Genomic DNA, 12,994 nt, shown 5'->3' on the forward strand with positions numbered 1-12,994 from the left:
ATTTCATCACATCCTGCTTCAAACTTTCCAAGAGATGGATATATTTCTCCTCTGTTGCCTTGCCAGCACAAAGTAATCTCAAATACAAGCCGATATTTAGACAAATTTAAGGGTAGTTACAATCCCGATGTGGCTCAAGATTCTGCTGAAACATTTTTATTATCATAGAAGTCCCTGACATGTCGTTCTACTGTACAATAAAACAAATATTGAGGAATTACAGTTCAGCTGGCATGAAAATCTGTTTGCGTCAGACAGAGAAGCCTTGATTCAGCAGGAACTGCAGGGAAAGGATTTCATCGGCAGCTAAATTAAGTTGCCATAGCTACACTGCAATGCAGGAAACAACATAGTGCCTAAATGGTGGCAAGAACCTGAAAACAATACAGTGAAAATGAGCAGAGCCTGACGTTCATCGGACACCAACCTTGGTGGCTTGGGGAGTTCCGATTGGACGGCTGCCGAAAACTGGGCCCAATAAGATCTGCAGGACGGTGAGAGGAGGCGCGGTCCACACTACCCTGCAAAGACAAGGTAACTTTTCAGAGCATTGCGCTTCATAAAGAGGGCAGTTTTATGAAGCCATCCTTGTTGTTCCTGTGTACTTCAGATAAGGGCAAAGACACTGAGAGATCACAGACTTCAAACACAAACCACAGACTGAACATGATCCAAACTGGCACAAAGGTAGTAACTGAGATAGGAGACATTATGGGCGGGATCTACAATGTGCTGTCCAATCGACAACACAGCTTCTTATTAGTTACTTTCTTGAGTGCCCTTCGGTTCAACCAGACAGTATTTGGCAGCACATGTGACCCCTGCCACGATGGGTTAGAAGCCCCATTTCTCCCACCAATAATGATAAAGGTGGGAAAATGAGCAGAGCCAACAACAAACAGCTCCCCAGCCTCTCAGGGGTCCTAATTAGTGTAACTCACATGTAGCCAACTGACCCGAATTCTCAACAGTGGCTTCACAACAACATTTGCGTTGACTAGAGAGAAATCAGGAATAACATTTTGTGCAGACATAAAACAGTAGTTAAATATTAATAACCAGTGTGTGGGGTGGAGGAACAGAGGAAATGAATACCTGAGGGAGTATCAAGGTCAAATAACCACCCAAAATCTCATCAGCCTCATCCAGTGCCAATGTTCTAAAACTCTCTGATCAATGGTCCCACTTGTGTCTTGAACAAGCTTAAACCATTCAGGGTGAATGTGGTCCAACACCAGATGGTGACTGCGGCACTCATGACCAACCCCCCCTCAGATCTGTATCCTCTTGGCCGGGCCGTGTGAAGTAGGTCAACAGGCCAGACGGAGAGCGAGGGACCCGCTTTCCTCTACATCCAGACACCCTTTCACTCTCCACTCTGCAACAAGCAAAGATTCTATTAATTCTGCATGTGAAAAATTTACCCGCAAACAGCAACAAATGCCAGTCAAGCCCAACAGCGAGTCCCAGGCACTAGAGTATGACATTTTTAGCCTGGGCAAGGGCTCTAATTCATACTGGTAAGCTTTTGCACAATCTTGCATAACTTCTCCGGGGGAGATCAGAGAGGAGAAAGGCCTTAAAAGGATTAGCCTCCATGGGCATTCTGCTGGATGTTCGCTTCGCCCAGGCCGATTCTTAACCTAAATCCCAGCAAACTGCACTACGTGCCCGTATGATGGTTACATATGCTAATCGGCTAATACAGAGCGACACAGTTACTATTGAAATGCAAACCGATGCTACAGTGGTGCAGTTGTTAATTCCTTAGCTAATCCTTCTAGGGTACACCTTGGTAACTACACTGCCGCAGTACCATGGGATTTGTACTCTTCATGTGGTAATTTTTGACCATGGCTCCATGGCGTTGGAGTGGCCAGAGTTCAAAGTCAAGAGAAGCGTTGGATCAAAGGTTAACTTGTCATACAAAGGAAACTTTTACTCATGGTTCCACACGAGCTAGAATCAAACTAATATAATAATGTTGATTGAATGGAGAAAGAGGCTCACATTCGTATGAAAACACAAAATCAGCGTCACAACAGAAGATGACGGCTTATCGTGAAAATTATGACACTGCTCTATCATCCCAACTGACTGATCACAGTGTGACCTTTGACCGGCAACCATGGGCGTTGTGGACGTGCAGGTCGGCACCGTCGCCGAGCTGGTCTGCGACCCGGCCATCCCCCCCTCCCCGAGAGTTCTTTGTACAGCCATCTGTTCGCGTCGACCTCTCTGCCAACACAAATATGAAAGGCGTATCTGGGCCATGCTCTGCACGCCGCTGCTCCAGCCCGTCCAAGTCGAGTTTACGAGCTTCACTGGGTTAAAACGACAGCGAGCGGTTCAGCATGCATCAGAGTTGCGGAGAGTGAGAGAGAGCGCGGGGGGGGAAGGGGGGGAACCAAGACGTCAGGCTTCATAAAACGTGATAAATCTACATGCATTCATTTCATTATATCTGGGCAGAAATAGTCTCTGTGCAGTATTAATCTCTTTAAGCTTATTTTGTAAGCTGAGATTCTTGGCCAGCAGCGTCTATTCAAACGCGATGGTGGGCATGTCAGATCCCTGCGCTAAAACGCCCTCAAAATCAAAAACAGCTCGAGCCAAAGTCCAAAAAGAAAATTATATATATATATATAAATAAAATAATAAAAACACATTTTCAATTTCCAGTTTCCAGGAAATCGAAGAACAGTGCAAGAGATTCCAGGAATCTTGCATTGCCAGAGATTCCCAGTGATCCGCTATAAAACTCCAGAAAGAAATTTACAGCTCTGAGAAAGAGGCCGTCTTTCCAGGGAGGGCTGGCCATAATGGCTATCGCAGCACAGAGGCAAGCCCGGCGGGGGTTAGCAGGGCATGCGTACGCACGACGGCCATGCCTACAGGGCGTCGTGCTCATCGCCCAAAGCCTCCTCAGAGACTTACACAGCATCATCTTCTGACAGACACACAAAAAGCAGCCTCGCTCCTCCAGGGCTGTGAGTACACACCTCCCATCCCCTCCCCCCTGTCTGGAGTTAGCACTAGATTCCCCCCCGCTGTTCAAAAACAAGCATCTCAAAATCTCCCTTAGTGTGCCTGTCCAGCGATGGACTGGTATCCCGTCCAGCCTGTTCCTCCATAGACAGGGTCACTGAGACCCAGTACAGTTAGAGAGAACAGATGGATGGGTGGATGGATGGACCAGGCTTTGAGTTCAACTTAACTGAACCATACCTGTGGCCTGTACTACGAAGCGGGGTTACTGGCTTATCGGGGTAACTTGTCGGATTTAAGGTAGTCCGGGCAAAATGTAAGTGAATGAATATGAAGTCCATTTAAACTGTGGTACCTTAAATCCAACAAGTTACCCCGATTAGCCAGTAACCCCGCTTCGCAGTACAGGCCACTGGTCCATTTCCATTTAATCAGAAATGTGATGCTTCTGAGCCTCTATTGGCAGTCTTAACATCCTTTAAAATGTTACCTTAACCTAACCGACCACAGCCTACGAGTGTTGGCTGCACGGCGTCTGTGCACACGCCCCTTACATAGCTCAGCACTAAGAAACGCCAAAGCACTTTCTGCAATCCGCAGAGGTGTTTCAGGGAGACGCACGCTGATTTGCAGCCTTAGGAATCACAGGAGCACCTCCCAGCTGCTCCCAGAAGCAGGACGTTTTTCCTAAATCGGCCTATTAAAATATTTCACTGTACTGGGAGAGAGTGGGAAGCATTTAACTGCATGGTATTTACTTTGAGATCAGCTATATTTAGAATCATTCAAAGTGCCAGAGGACTTTGTAAACAAGGCATCCCCAGATCATCAATGACCCATCAGAGCCAAGGGGACGTCGCCTGTGTGGCTCTGAGCACCATGAAGCTGAATAAACAAGCCCGTCTTCAACATACTTTTGCAGTTTTGCAAAAGAATAAGATAAATTGAAAGAAGCGAGGGGGGGGGGGGGGACGCTGATTCAGTCAAGGAGAAAAAGACCAACTCAACAGCATTAAAGGCGCCTGTCAGAAAGGTCCCTTTAAGGGCCTTGGCACGAAGCCAATTTCCTTTTCCAAGAACATTCTGGACCACTGCCCAAAATTCTGTAACGTTCCCTGGAGTTATATAAGTCTGCAAAAAATTAGGTCATTTTCTGCTCGGTATGTGTGCACATGGGCACATGAAAGCAAGCGCAGCCAATCGTGGGGCAATAATGAGTTTACAGTGTTTACAGCAACTTCGGGAGAACCTATCACAGGGCAATGAGAACTCTACAGTGTTTACAGCAACTTTGGGAGGGCGAGTTGCGGTGTGTTAAAGAGTTTACAGTGTTTACAGTGACTTCGCGACGGCCAGTCACGGGCGTTAAGGAGTTTACAGCAACTTCAGGGCAGCCAATCGCAGGGCGTTAAGGAGTTTACAATGTTTACAGAGACTTTGGGACAGCCAATCACGGGGCTTGCCACGAGGCATTAAGGAGTTTACAGTGCTTGCAGAGACTTTGGGATGGCCTGGTTGCATAACAACAGAGGGAGAAATATCCTTTCATTAAATTAACCACAGGACCCATGACTGGAGTGCTGATTCTGGAGGCACTGGGTCTCAGCGTTTGTGGGCTTTAAGAAAATAAATCAGGAGCTGAACCAATCAAAACCCTCCCTGTCTCAGTAGACACACCCAGGGGCGGAGCAATCACCTCACACCTCCAGAGCTGCAGGTTATGTCCCGCCCCACACCTGGGGGCAGATGGGGAGCTTTAACCTGCAGGGTGCTATGTCCAGTTCGAAACTGGGAGCCCAGTCACAGCAAAGATCTTCACCAGTAAAACACCAAAAAAAAAAAAAAAAAAAGCAAGGCTTCGAATAGAGAAATGGCACCGCAAGCTGCCCTACCCCAAGGTCACATGAGCGCCCCCTACAGCCCAGATTGTTGAACAACGAAGCGAGGGGCCCCCAATGATCCTACCTGGTAATTTGGGCGGTGAAGAAAATAATCTGAACATCCAGCCAAAGCCATGTGATCAGCAATCGACCCGTGGCCCAATGAAGAATAACATTCACTCTCAACTGGAGGGAGAGAGACCTGCAGAAATAATAAGCACACACAAAGAAAGAGACAATTAATAATACCGACCATGACATCAGCTTTATAACCCGTTATTTTTAGTGGGCACAGAGAGTATATTTAGGCAAATGCACTTTTCAGCCAAGCAGTCAGACAAACTGAGATGGGCACACCGGCTGTAAGTTTGTCGTTTTAAACGGGATGTGTTCCCTCCCTCCGGAAAGACTCCTCGGGACGGCACAGAATCAGCGTCAATCCTAGTCATCTATCTCCTGGAGACAAACGGCCACGCTCTCGGCCGCAGTTCTGTGGACTGGTCCGACGAAGACACCCTTAGATCGCTCTCTTCAGTTTGGCTGTCCCATCTTTACTGATAGGGGGGAGGGGGCTGGGGAAACAAACCACATGCAGCTCCGCAGAGGCTTAAAATAGGGGGCCGCTATTCTCGGCTTTCTTAGAGCGACAGAGCGATACTGAGAAGACGAAGGGCCGGGCAGCTTGGACCTGCCTCTCCAGCTTCCAGATCCATAACGCTCAGGACAGAAGATTACTTGGCCATGACCGGTCATCGGACAGCCATGGTTCACACTCTTACAAGCAGCCGATTTGGGCAGCAAGGCGGCCAAATGAAACTGACAGCTATCCCCTGGGCAACAAAAATAGCCAGGAGCTTATGGGCTATGTGCGCCCGCAGTGGTGGCATCTGGGAGAAGGCAGGACGTGGCAGCGAGCACTGCAGAGTCACCGTGATGCTGCGCGCACACGCACACACACAGACACACACACACACACACACACACACACACACACAGAGTATCATATGTAAATTCCAGTCTGGATCCTGCAGGTAAGGCATCAAAGGAGCTATTGCTAGATTCAAAGGACACGACACCAGTGTGTTGTAGTAAAATGCTGTTCCACCAAACTTGTGCTCTTTACACAGTCTGAACAGAAAAACAAAAAAAAAACAAAAAAAAGACAAAATTAGTGGTTAACTGACACACAGAAAAGCCACAGACAGACACAGACATGGACAGACAGATAGACATCCACAGGCACTAAACACAACAAACAGAATTCAAATATTTTAGTGCCAGTTCTAATATGAGTCTGTCCTCATTTTTGTACCCAAAAAGTATAAATGGCACCAGAGTTTTTGGGGGGGGGGGGGGGGGCGGTGCTGTAAACACCTCCAGCTTTTGTAATATGGACGATTCATGTTCAGCATTTCGGCGAATGTGTGACAGCGATTGAAAAATGAATGACCTTGCGATAAATCAAGCCAAGTCATGTGTGCTCTGATAAGGTTAAAGGGTCTGATTAATTTCAGGAGAAACTCAATTATGGGCAATAATTTAAGAAGTCAGCTGATAAAAGTTAGGATGTCAGGAACTGGGTCAGAGTCCTAAACCCAGAACCCCCTTCAAAATGAAGGTCGCTTTCCTCAAACAGCGTGATGGTACCATAATGCACTGCTGGCAGGCAGAATGCCGTAACTTTAATCTGACATACGGTCCACAGTGTGCTGCTCTCCACTCCCCACTACAGTGAAAGAACTGCAAAACAACAATTGCAGTTAAGCAAAGTTCCCATTTCACAAAAAAAGAGAAAAACTAAAGTCATGCTTCAGGTTTAAGTCACCTATAACTGTAAAAAAAGTTTTGAAAAAGGCGGTTCTTGGTTTTTAACTGATGAACTTGTTCGCAAGTGAACGCGGCTCCTTGGTTGAGCCTTTCTCACTCTCTACTTCCCTTGTCCTCTGGCGAGCTTCATGCTACGCTAACACGCTATCTCCAGGGTGTGAGAAATTCCCCAGCTCCGGTTATTTATAGTCCTGCGGGACATATGGAATTAAAAAAAATAAGTAAAATAATATTAATAAAAGCTTGAACAAGACACCCGTAAGCTCCACAAAACAAAAAATTACTCCGCGATGGTAAGCGACACAGTCTTGCAGACGTGTGTGGGTGGAGGCTGCGAGCATATTAGCATGTACACCACACTGCCCTCTGTAAACACAGGGCGACGCAGGCTAAACACTCATATAAAGATACCAGATAAGTTTACCTACTTTACCCCAGCTGCCTGCTGCACTTTGCCTTGTTAAAACACTAAAATGATCTGTGCCAAACTGCAATCAAAGGTATAAATAAAGACTATTAATATCCAGGTTTTCTTGTACTTGTCAATACCTGTGAAAATGCAACACCTTTCAACACGGCAGTTTCCTGAGTAATGTCCCAACTAAACCTACTGCACAAGATTTCCCCTTAAACACAATAACAGTAACCTGATACACAATGTGGAAGCCATTCCCTACCAGCAGCCAGAGGTCTCCCACATGGTGCCCTCACCCTCCGTCATCTGATATCCAGCAGAGTGTAACATCATGTTTGGATCTTTCTCCCTCCCCATTAAAATGTTTGTGCATTCTTTCATTCCACCCCCCCCCCCCGCCCCCTTTGCACCAGGATCCCAGTTGGCGGAAACTGAGAAGTAACCACAGCCACTGCTAGCTAATTCCATGGCACGAATGCCAAGAGAAGACACCGTGATTTCCTTACATCTCCTCAACATCTCACTCTGAAATCAGAATCGTCCTGTAGTCACAGAAGACAATAAAGTGCTTCCTCAGCAAACAGACAGACTTTCTACTGATTATATGAAAATAACACCATGCTTGTGAAACATAGAATTAGGTCACATTTGTTACACAAACTTACTGAGGCTGTTAATTACGCTCGTTACGTTCCACCGACTGCACCGGACACGTGTCTTCCTCCAAATGAGCAGCTTTGCGTATTCCAGGCCAAGACGGAGCAAAAAAAGTGATCTAGGAATGGAAGAGTTGAAAAGGAGTCAGCCGCATGTTCAGCACGAGACGGAGGGAGAGCTTCACCTTTTAGTCAACATGAAGCCAACATTTTATTTTGTACATTAAAAAAACGAGAGAAGAGCAGCATAGCATCACAAAAATTACACCAAGACCAGCTACTGTACTGTGTTTATGGTGATCCTCAGTCCAAGACAGGGTACCATTGTCATTTAACTTCCTGTTTCTACTGTAAAGAAAAATTCTGGCGTCTAGCTTTGAGGAGAACAGATTAACTGCGTGAACCTTCAACCAACTTTCATGGAAACAATGATAGAAGCAGCGATGGTGGGCAAACTGGGGTCAGAGTGCAGAAACTGATTAACAAGGCACCCATTCCTAGGGCAGGGGATTCAGCGACACAAGGGTCTCAGGCAACAGATGTGTGAGATGCAGGACTGGGAGGTGGCCTTGACTTCACCTTCTGCTTCACCATGCACATGACCTTCTAGGTTCAACGCTTGTGCATGGTTCTTGCGGTTCTGGCACAGTCTGGCTCCATTCTTTTCAGAGTTCCCGGAGAGCATGTTTATTCGAAGACCACTCAGCATATAATCCGTGACCCTCAGAATCACCAGACTCGGGCCTCTCGAAAGAGCAGCCGGTCGGGTATTTTCCACATCCGCGAGACTGAACTGGAGGAATTCTCCTGAGGAGGCTGGTGCCAGGTTCCTGCAGCTGCCCCAGCCACGAAGTCCCGGCCATGCCTACGGTCTCCGAATGCCCCTCAGACACACAGCTCACCTTTCCGATTTCCCACCCTGCCCCCACAAGAGAGGAGTGCTCGCTACGGAGACTGAACCTACGCTCACTGCAGCTCAGAATGTTTCAGCCAATAGGCTAAAGTTGTACTTGTTGCACAAATTGAACAAAAAAAAAATACCAGGTAACCTTTTAGTCCACATGGAAAACAGTGCAGCCTGAGGTTTAGAAGGTTAATCCAGAGCACAAAGGATTATGCCCTGGCTGCCAGTGCTCTGATCCCAAAGCTTTCAATGGGTAAATGGTCTGGAGCTGAGGCCTCAACCTGAAAAGAGCTAGAAGAGCTAGCATGAGACCAGTGAGCCACCATTTCAATTGGAAGCAAACTTATTATTATTCCAGGAGTAAGGTCTCTGTGTGCAGGCATCTCTCAGAGACTCCAGACATTGCATGAATCTGAGCACAATGGCCAGCCAAAGACGGTGGATTTGGACTTTTTTTTCCTGCAATTAGACATTGGAACTACACAATGGACACTTTCCAACGTGTTCTTGTTGTGAATGAGGGCTAGGGGCCGGCCGTTAGGCTTGTTCTGAATCCAGCAGCACTAAGTTCCTACTAGAGAGAGGCGCCCCTCTTTAATACCTACTGAATTAGACAAAAAAAAATCAAACACAGCACTGGAGCAGCACTAGACAGAAGTCAACTCTGATCTCGGAGAAGATGAAGCAAAGTCCTGCCTTCATGGCACATTTAATGAAGCAACAGAAATCCTCCGATTCGCACCAGCTGGCCTGTACCTGGAGTTAACACAGCTGTGTTTGAGATGTATGTTATGAGTAGAAGGCAATGGAGTTTGTTTTCATTCTCCAATGACTTACGACTAGAGAGCCTGTTCTACTCCAAGAAGACTGTCAAATCCCAGCAGACCTCAGTAATGGGTCTTGCCATCCATCATCGCAGAAATAACGTTCCTCAAACAATGGAAACTTCTCGGGCTCAAACGCCGGCCTGTTTTTAGAAGCAGATCAAGATACGGGCTCCAGGTAGCTCGGCCCACAGATGGTTGGAGGAGCCTAGAATCCCAGGAGGGTCCGTGTCTGCATGGACCTTCCTGTTTGACCACATGAGCCCCTCACACTAATGTCTGCTCTTATCCAGTCTCGCCAAGTAGAGCCGTGCACTTGAGGAGATGCGTGGAAACATGCATGCTACCTTTCTGCCACACTACTGCGCATCAGACTTAATCAGATGTAAATTTATGCGAGGTGTTAGCCAATAAGAATCAAAATGACAGCTGAGATATGGGACTTTTAGTCCACAATAACTTATACATCTCAGGCAGTTTTGGAACAGGCTCTGGAATCTTCTTATCTGTTTTTACAAAGTCCAACAGGGGAGGAGAGAAAGACAGCAAGGCTAATTCTGTGAAGACAATAGAGTAGATGTTTATACACATGGAAAGACAGTCAGTCCAGGGGCTGCAGTTCTGCAGATTTCTGACGTGGGGCCGGGTGGGGGGGCACTTGTGGAAACGTCGGGACACTGATGCACACCGGGCTGTAAGATGTTTAAAAACAACACAAAAGAGCTCCCAGGTCAAACATATACAACTTTAGGCATTTGTTACTGTTTATTTGTTGAGTTCAAAATACAGCTTAGGATGAGGTTCATTCCTACGTTTAACATACATTTTAACAGATTTTACAAGGTAAACCAGCAACTTTGGTATTTCAAAGTAAATTTCGCCATCAGCTCAGCCTGTCAACGTTACTTCACATAAAATTAACCGTAAAGCAGGCAGCTTTTTAGAGAATTTGATACATTGTTTATAACAGACACTTTCATTCCTATCGGCAAAATCAAAACGACACAAAATAGCCATCTGCATGATTTGAAGTGTCTGCTCTGGAAGTTCGGTACTGCACTGGTACCAGTCCCAAGCCGGATGGGCTTTTTGGCAAACTCAGCGTTTTAAGGAGCAACACTTGCTTAAACACTGAGAGAAGATGCCAAATCGGACATGACTTAAGTACTATAACACGAACAAATAATTCAACCAAGGGTGGTACAATTTATACAATAATTTATATACTATTTTAAGAAGACATACAAACACAAAGAAAAACAGACGACTTTTGTTGGCACGCCGAATGTGTTAAATTTGTGGGATTTGAACAAGCAATCACCTTTTAAATAAAACGATTAATGAATTCGTACTTTAACCGTAGGACTAAAAGCCCAATTAACAAGGGCTAAACGCCACAAAAATGATCTCACATTAAAGATCAAGCGTAAAACACAAGTTTATTACTGGGTACTAGTACTGGCTGTCCGCATGTTTTGGGCAGTGTTTCATATCGTCTCGGGATTATTTGCTGTATGACTAGTGCTTATAACCACAGAAAACAGACAAACGCACAAAATCACTAGTATACGTATTGAATCTGACCAGTTTATTTATAAGCCCGACTCTGCGTTTCCTGATTATGCTCGCCGGAGTCTCTAAATCCCAACAATGTCTTACACGGTCCAAGAAACGAGCCCGCAGCAGGACAGCAACGCAAAGTTTAGTCAACTCCACTAACTTGTTATGCATCTGTCAAATATGCGAAACATTTTTCCAGCCAAGTGCAAAGTCTACAGGCTACATGAGCATTATACGTCTATATTATGTATTTATCTCCCGTATCTGCGCAGGTGTTGATCCCGCTGGCCAAATCAGTTTGTAAATATAATTCAAGAACACTCAGTTGATGCCGGTCGTAAGTGATGTCCCCAAACACGCACATTACCTCGGCAACTTTACGCGTCCGTATCCCCCGTCCTGCTTGTCAAACAGGCGTTAAACTGCTCCGACTTTTTCTTCGCCACTTTCAGCCAAAGTGAGAAGAGGGGCTGGACAAAATTCAATCCTCCATATCTGTGTTTAGTTTCAAAGTCAAACAGGCCTGACACAGGTTGTATTATCGCTCCGGGGAGAGGTATTTTTAGATCATCCACCCCCCATGTGTTTTCGTCCAGCCCCCACTAGCCGCAACACGTTTCATCTACGTGCAGTTCAGGCACAGGCTGCACGTCTCTTTAAGATAATCATGATTAAAAGCACCGAGGATAACGACGTGCTGAAATACTTACCCCTGCAGGGCAGATCTGGAGGCGGAGACTCGGGAAGGGAGGCGTAGATGTCCGGCTTCGCCGTGCGCCCCGAGCCGCTGTCAGAGAGGCGCTCCTTGGCGTCCGTCGTCTCACATTCCCGTGTAGGACGGGCTGATCCGTCCGGACCCCCCGCTCAGTTTACTAACCCGACACGGGGTTGGGTGGGGTGGGGTGGGGGGTGAACGACACAGCGACAACTCCACCTTCTTCGCGGGCACCCTCCTCCCCTTCGCCTGCGAGACACCTCCCTGAGCTGCCGACTCATTAACCCCTGAGCCGTGCGCAGCCGAAACGTTTACCGTCGCAGTCCACATGTAGGCATTTATATAGCCTACATAAAAAACACGCATTTTGAAGAAGGCAAACAACACAAACTCTTGGTATCTGACTTGGTGATGTCTGCCTACTGTTTTAATTAAGATCTCAAATCTGAATATATGAATATATGCAATGAAAATGTGAAATTATCTACCCAACAATGTGAGAAAATAGTGTGGATTTGTACCTTTGAGGGTATAACTACTAGAGGGCTGTACCCTCAAGGGTCTTCCCATTGTACCCTAGCTGTAAGCAAATATACCTTTTAAGGTACAGTGTGCAGAAATGGACTCTGAGGAATATTTTTCTACCATTGAGGGTACAGTGATGTTGTTTGTACCTCGGGGAACAAAATTGTACCAGGACTGCACCCTTTTTCTGACAGTGAATGAGCAATATACATGAAAATATTTACTTCTACAGTATATGCATATTGACACATTGGTCAGATCTGTATCCTAGTTAAGTCTTATGTACGGTCTCAGAAAAAAGAGTACCAATTCATCTTCGTATACCTTTGCTTGTCACTGAGGTTGTACCCTCAAGGGTCTATCAATTGTACCCTTCGCTTAAGTAACTGTACCTCAGAGGAACATCCACAAACAACATTAATGTTCCCTCAATGGTACAAAAATGTTCCCCTTAGTCCATTTCTGCATCCTAAAAGGTACATTTACATACAGTTAAAGGTACAACCCCAGTGACAAGTTATTGTACCCTAAAAGGTACAAACTGGTATCCTTTTTTTCTGAGAGTGTACGTCACTCTAAAATCCATCTATCCTCTATGCTCACTTTCCCTATGCAGTGTCACTGAGCTTATCTCAGAAGGATTACAGCAGGGGATAACTCGATATGGGACACCAAGTCATTGTAGAACACACACACCCTT

At 46.1% G+C, this 12,994-nt stretch overlaps 1 protein-coding gene across 5 annotated transcripts in view; it reads right to left on the bottom strand.

The window, feature by feature from the left end:
• The window catches only part of LOC111852699 (growth factor receptor-bound protein 10-like), a 41,208-nt gene extending 29,255 nt beyond the window's left edge, over positions 1-11,953 (bottom strand). The window contains exons 1-5 of one of the 5 annotated variants that reach the window (XM_072705706.1): positions 11,765-11,952; positions 7,776-7,885; positions 4,954-5,070; positions 1,096-1,378; positions 428-521 (exon numbers count right to left, since the gene is read on the bottom strand). Coding sequence is in view for 4 of the 5 variants with exons in the window: in XM_023828917.2 (XP_023684685.1) it covers positions 428-521; positions 4,954-5,004 (145 nt within the window). In the remaining variant the exon portion in view is untranslated. Of the gene's footprint in view, positions 1-427; positions 522-1,095; positions 1,379-4,953; positions 5,071-5,225; positions 6,139-7,775; positions 7,886-11,421; positions 11,742-11,764 lie in introns of those variants that run through there. The other 4 variants (XM_023828917.2, XM_023828897.2, XM_023828908.2 and 1 more) reach the window with 4 other exon arrangements.
• Between the last annotated feature and the right edge of the window lie 1,041 nt (positions 11,954-12,994).

This window comes from Paramormyrops kingsleyae, chromosome 23 (genome assembly GCF_048594095.1).
Source record: "Paramormyrops kingsleyae isolate MSU_618 chromosome 23, PKINGS_0.4, whole genome shotgun sequence".
NCBI lineage: Eukaryota > Metazoa > Chordata > Actinopteri > Osteoglossiformes > Mormyridae > Paramormyrops > Paramormyrops kingsleyae.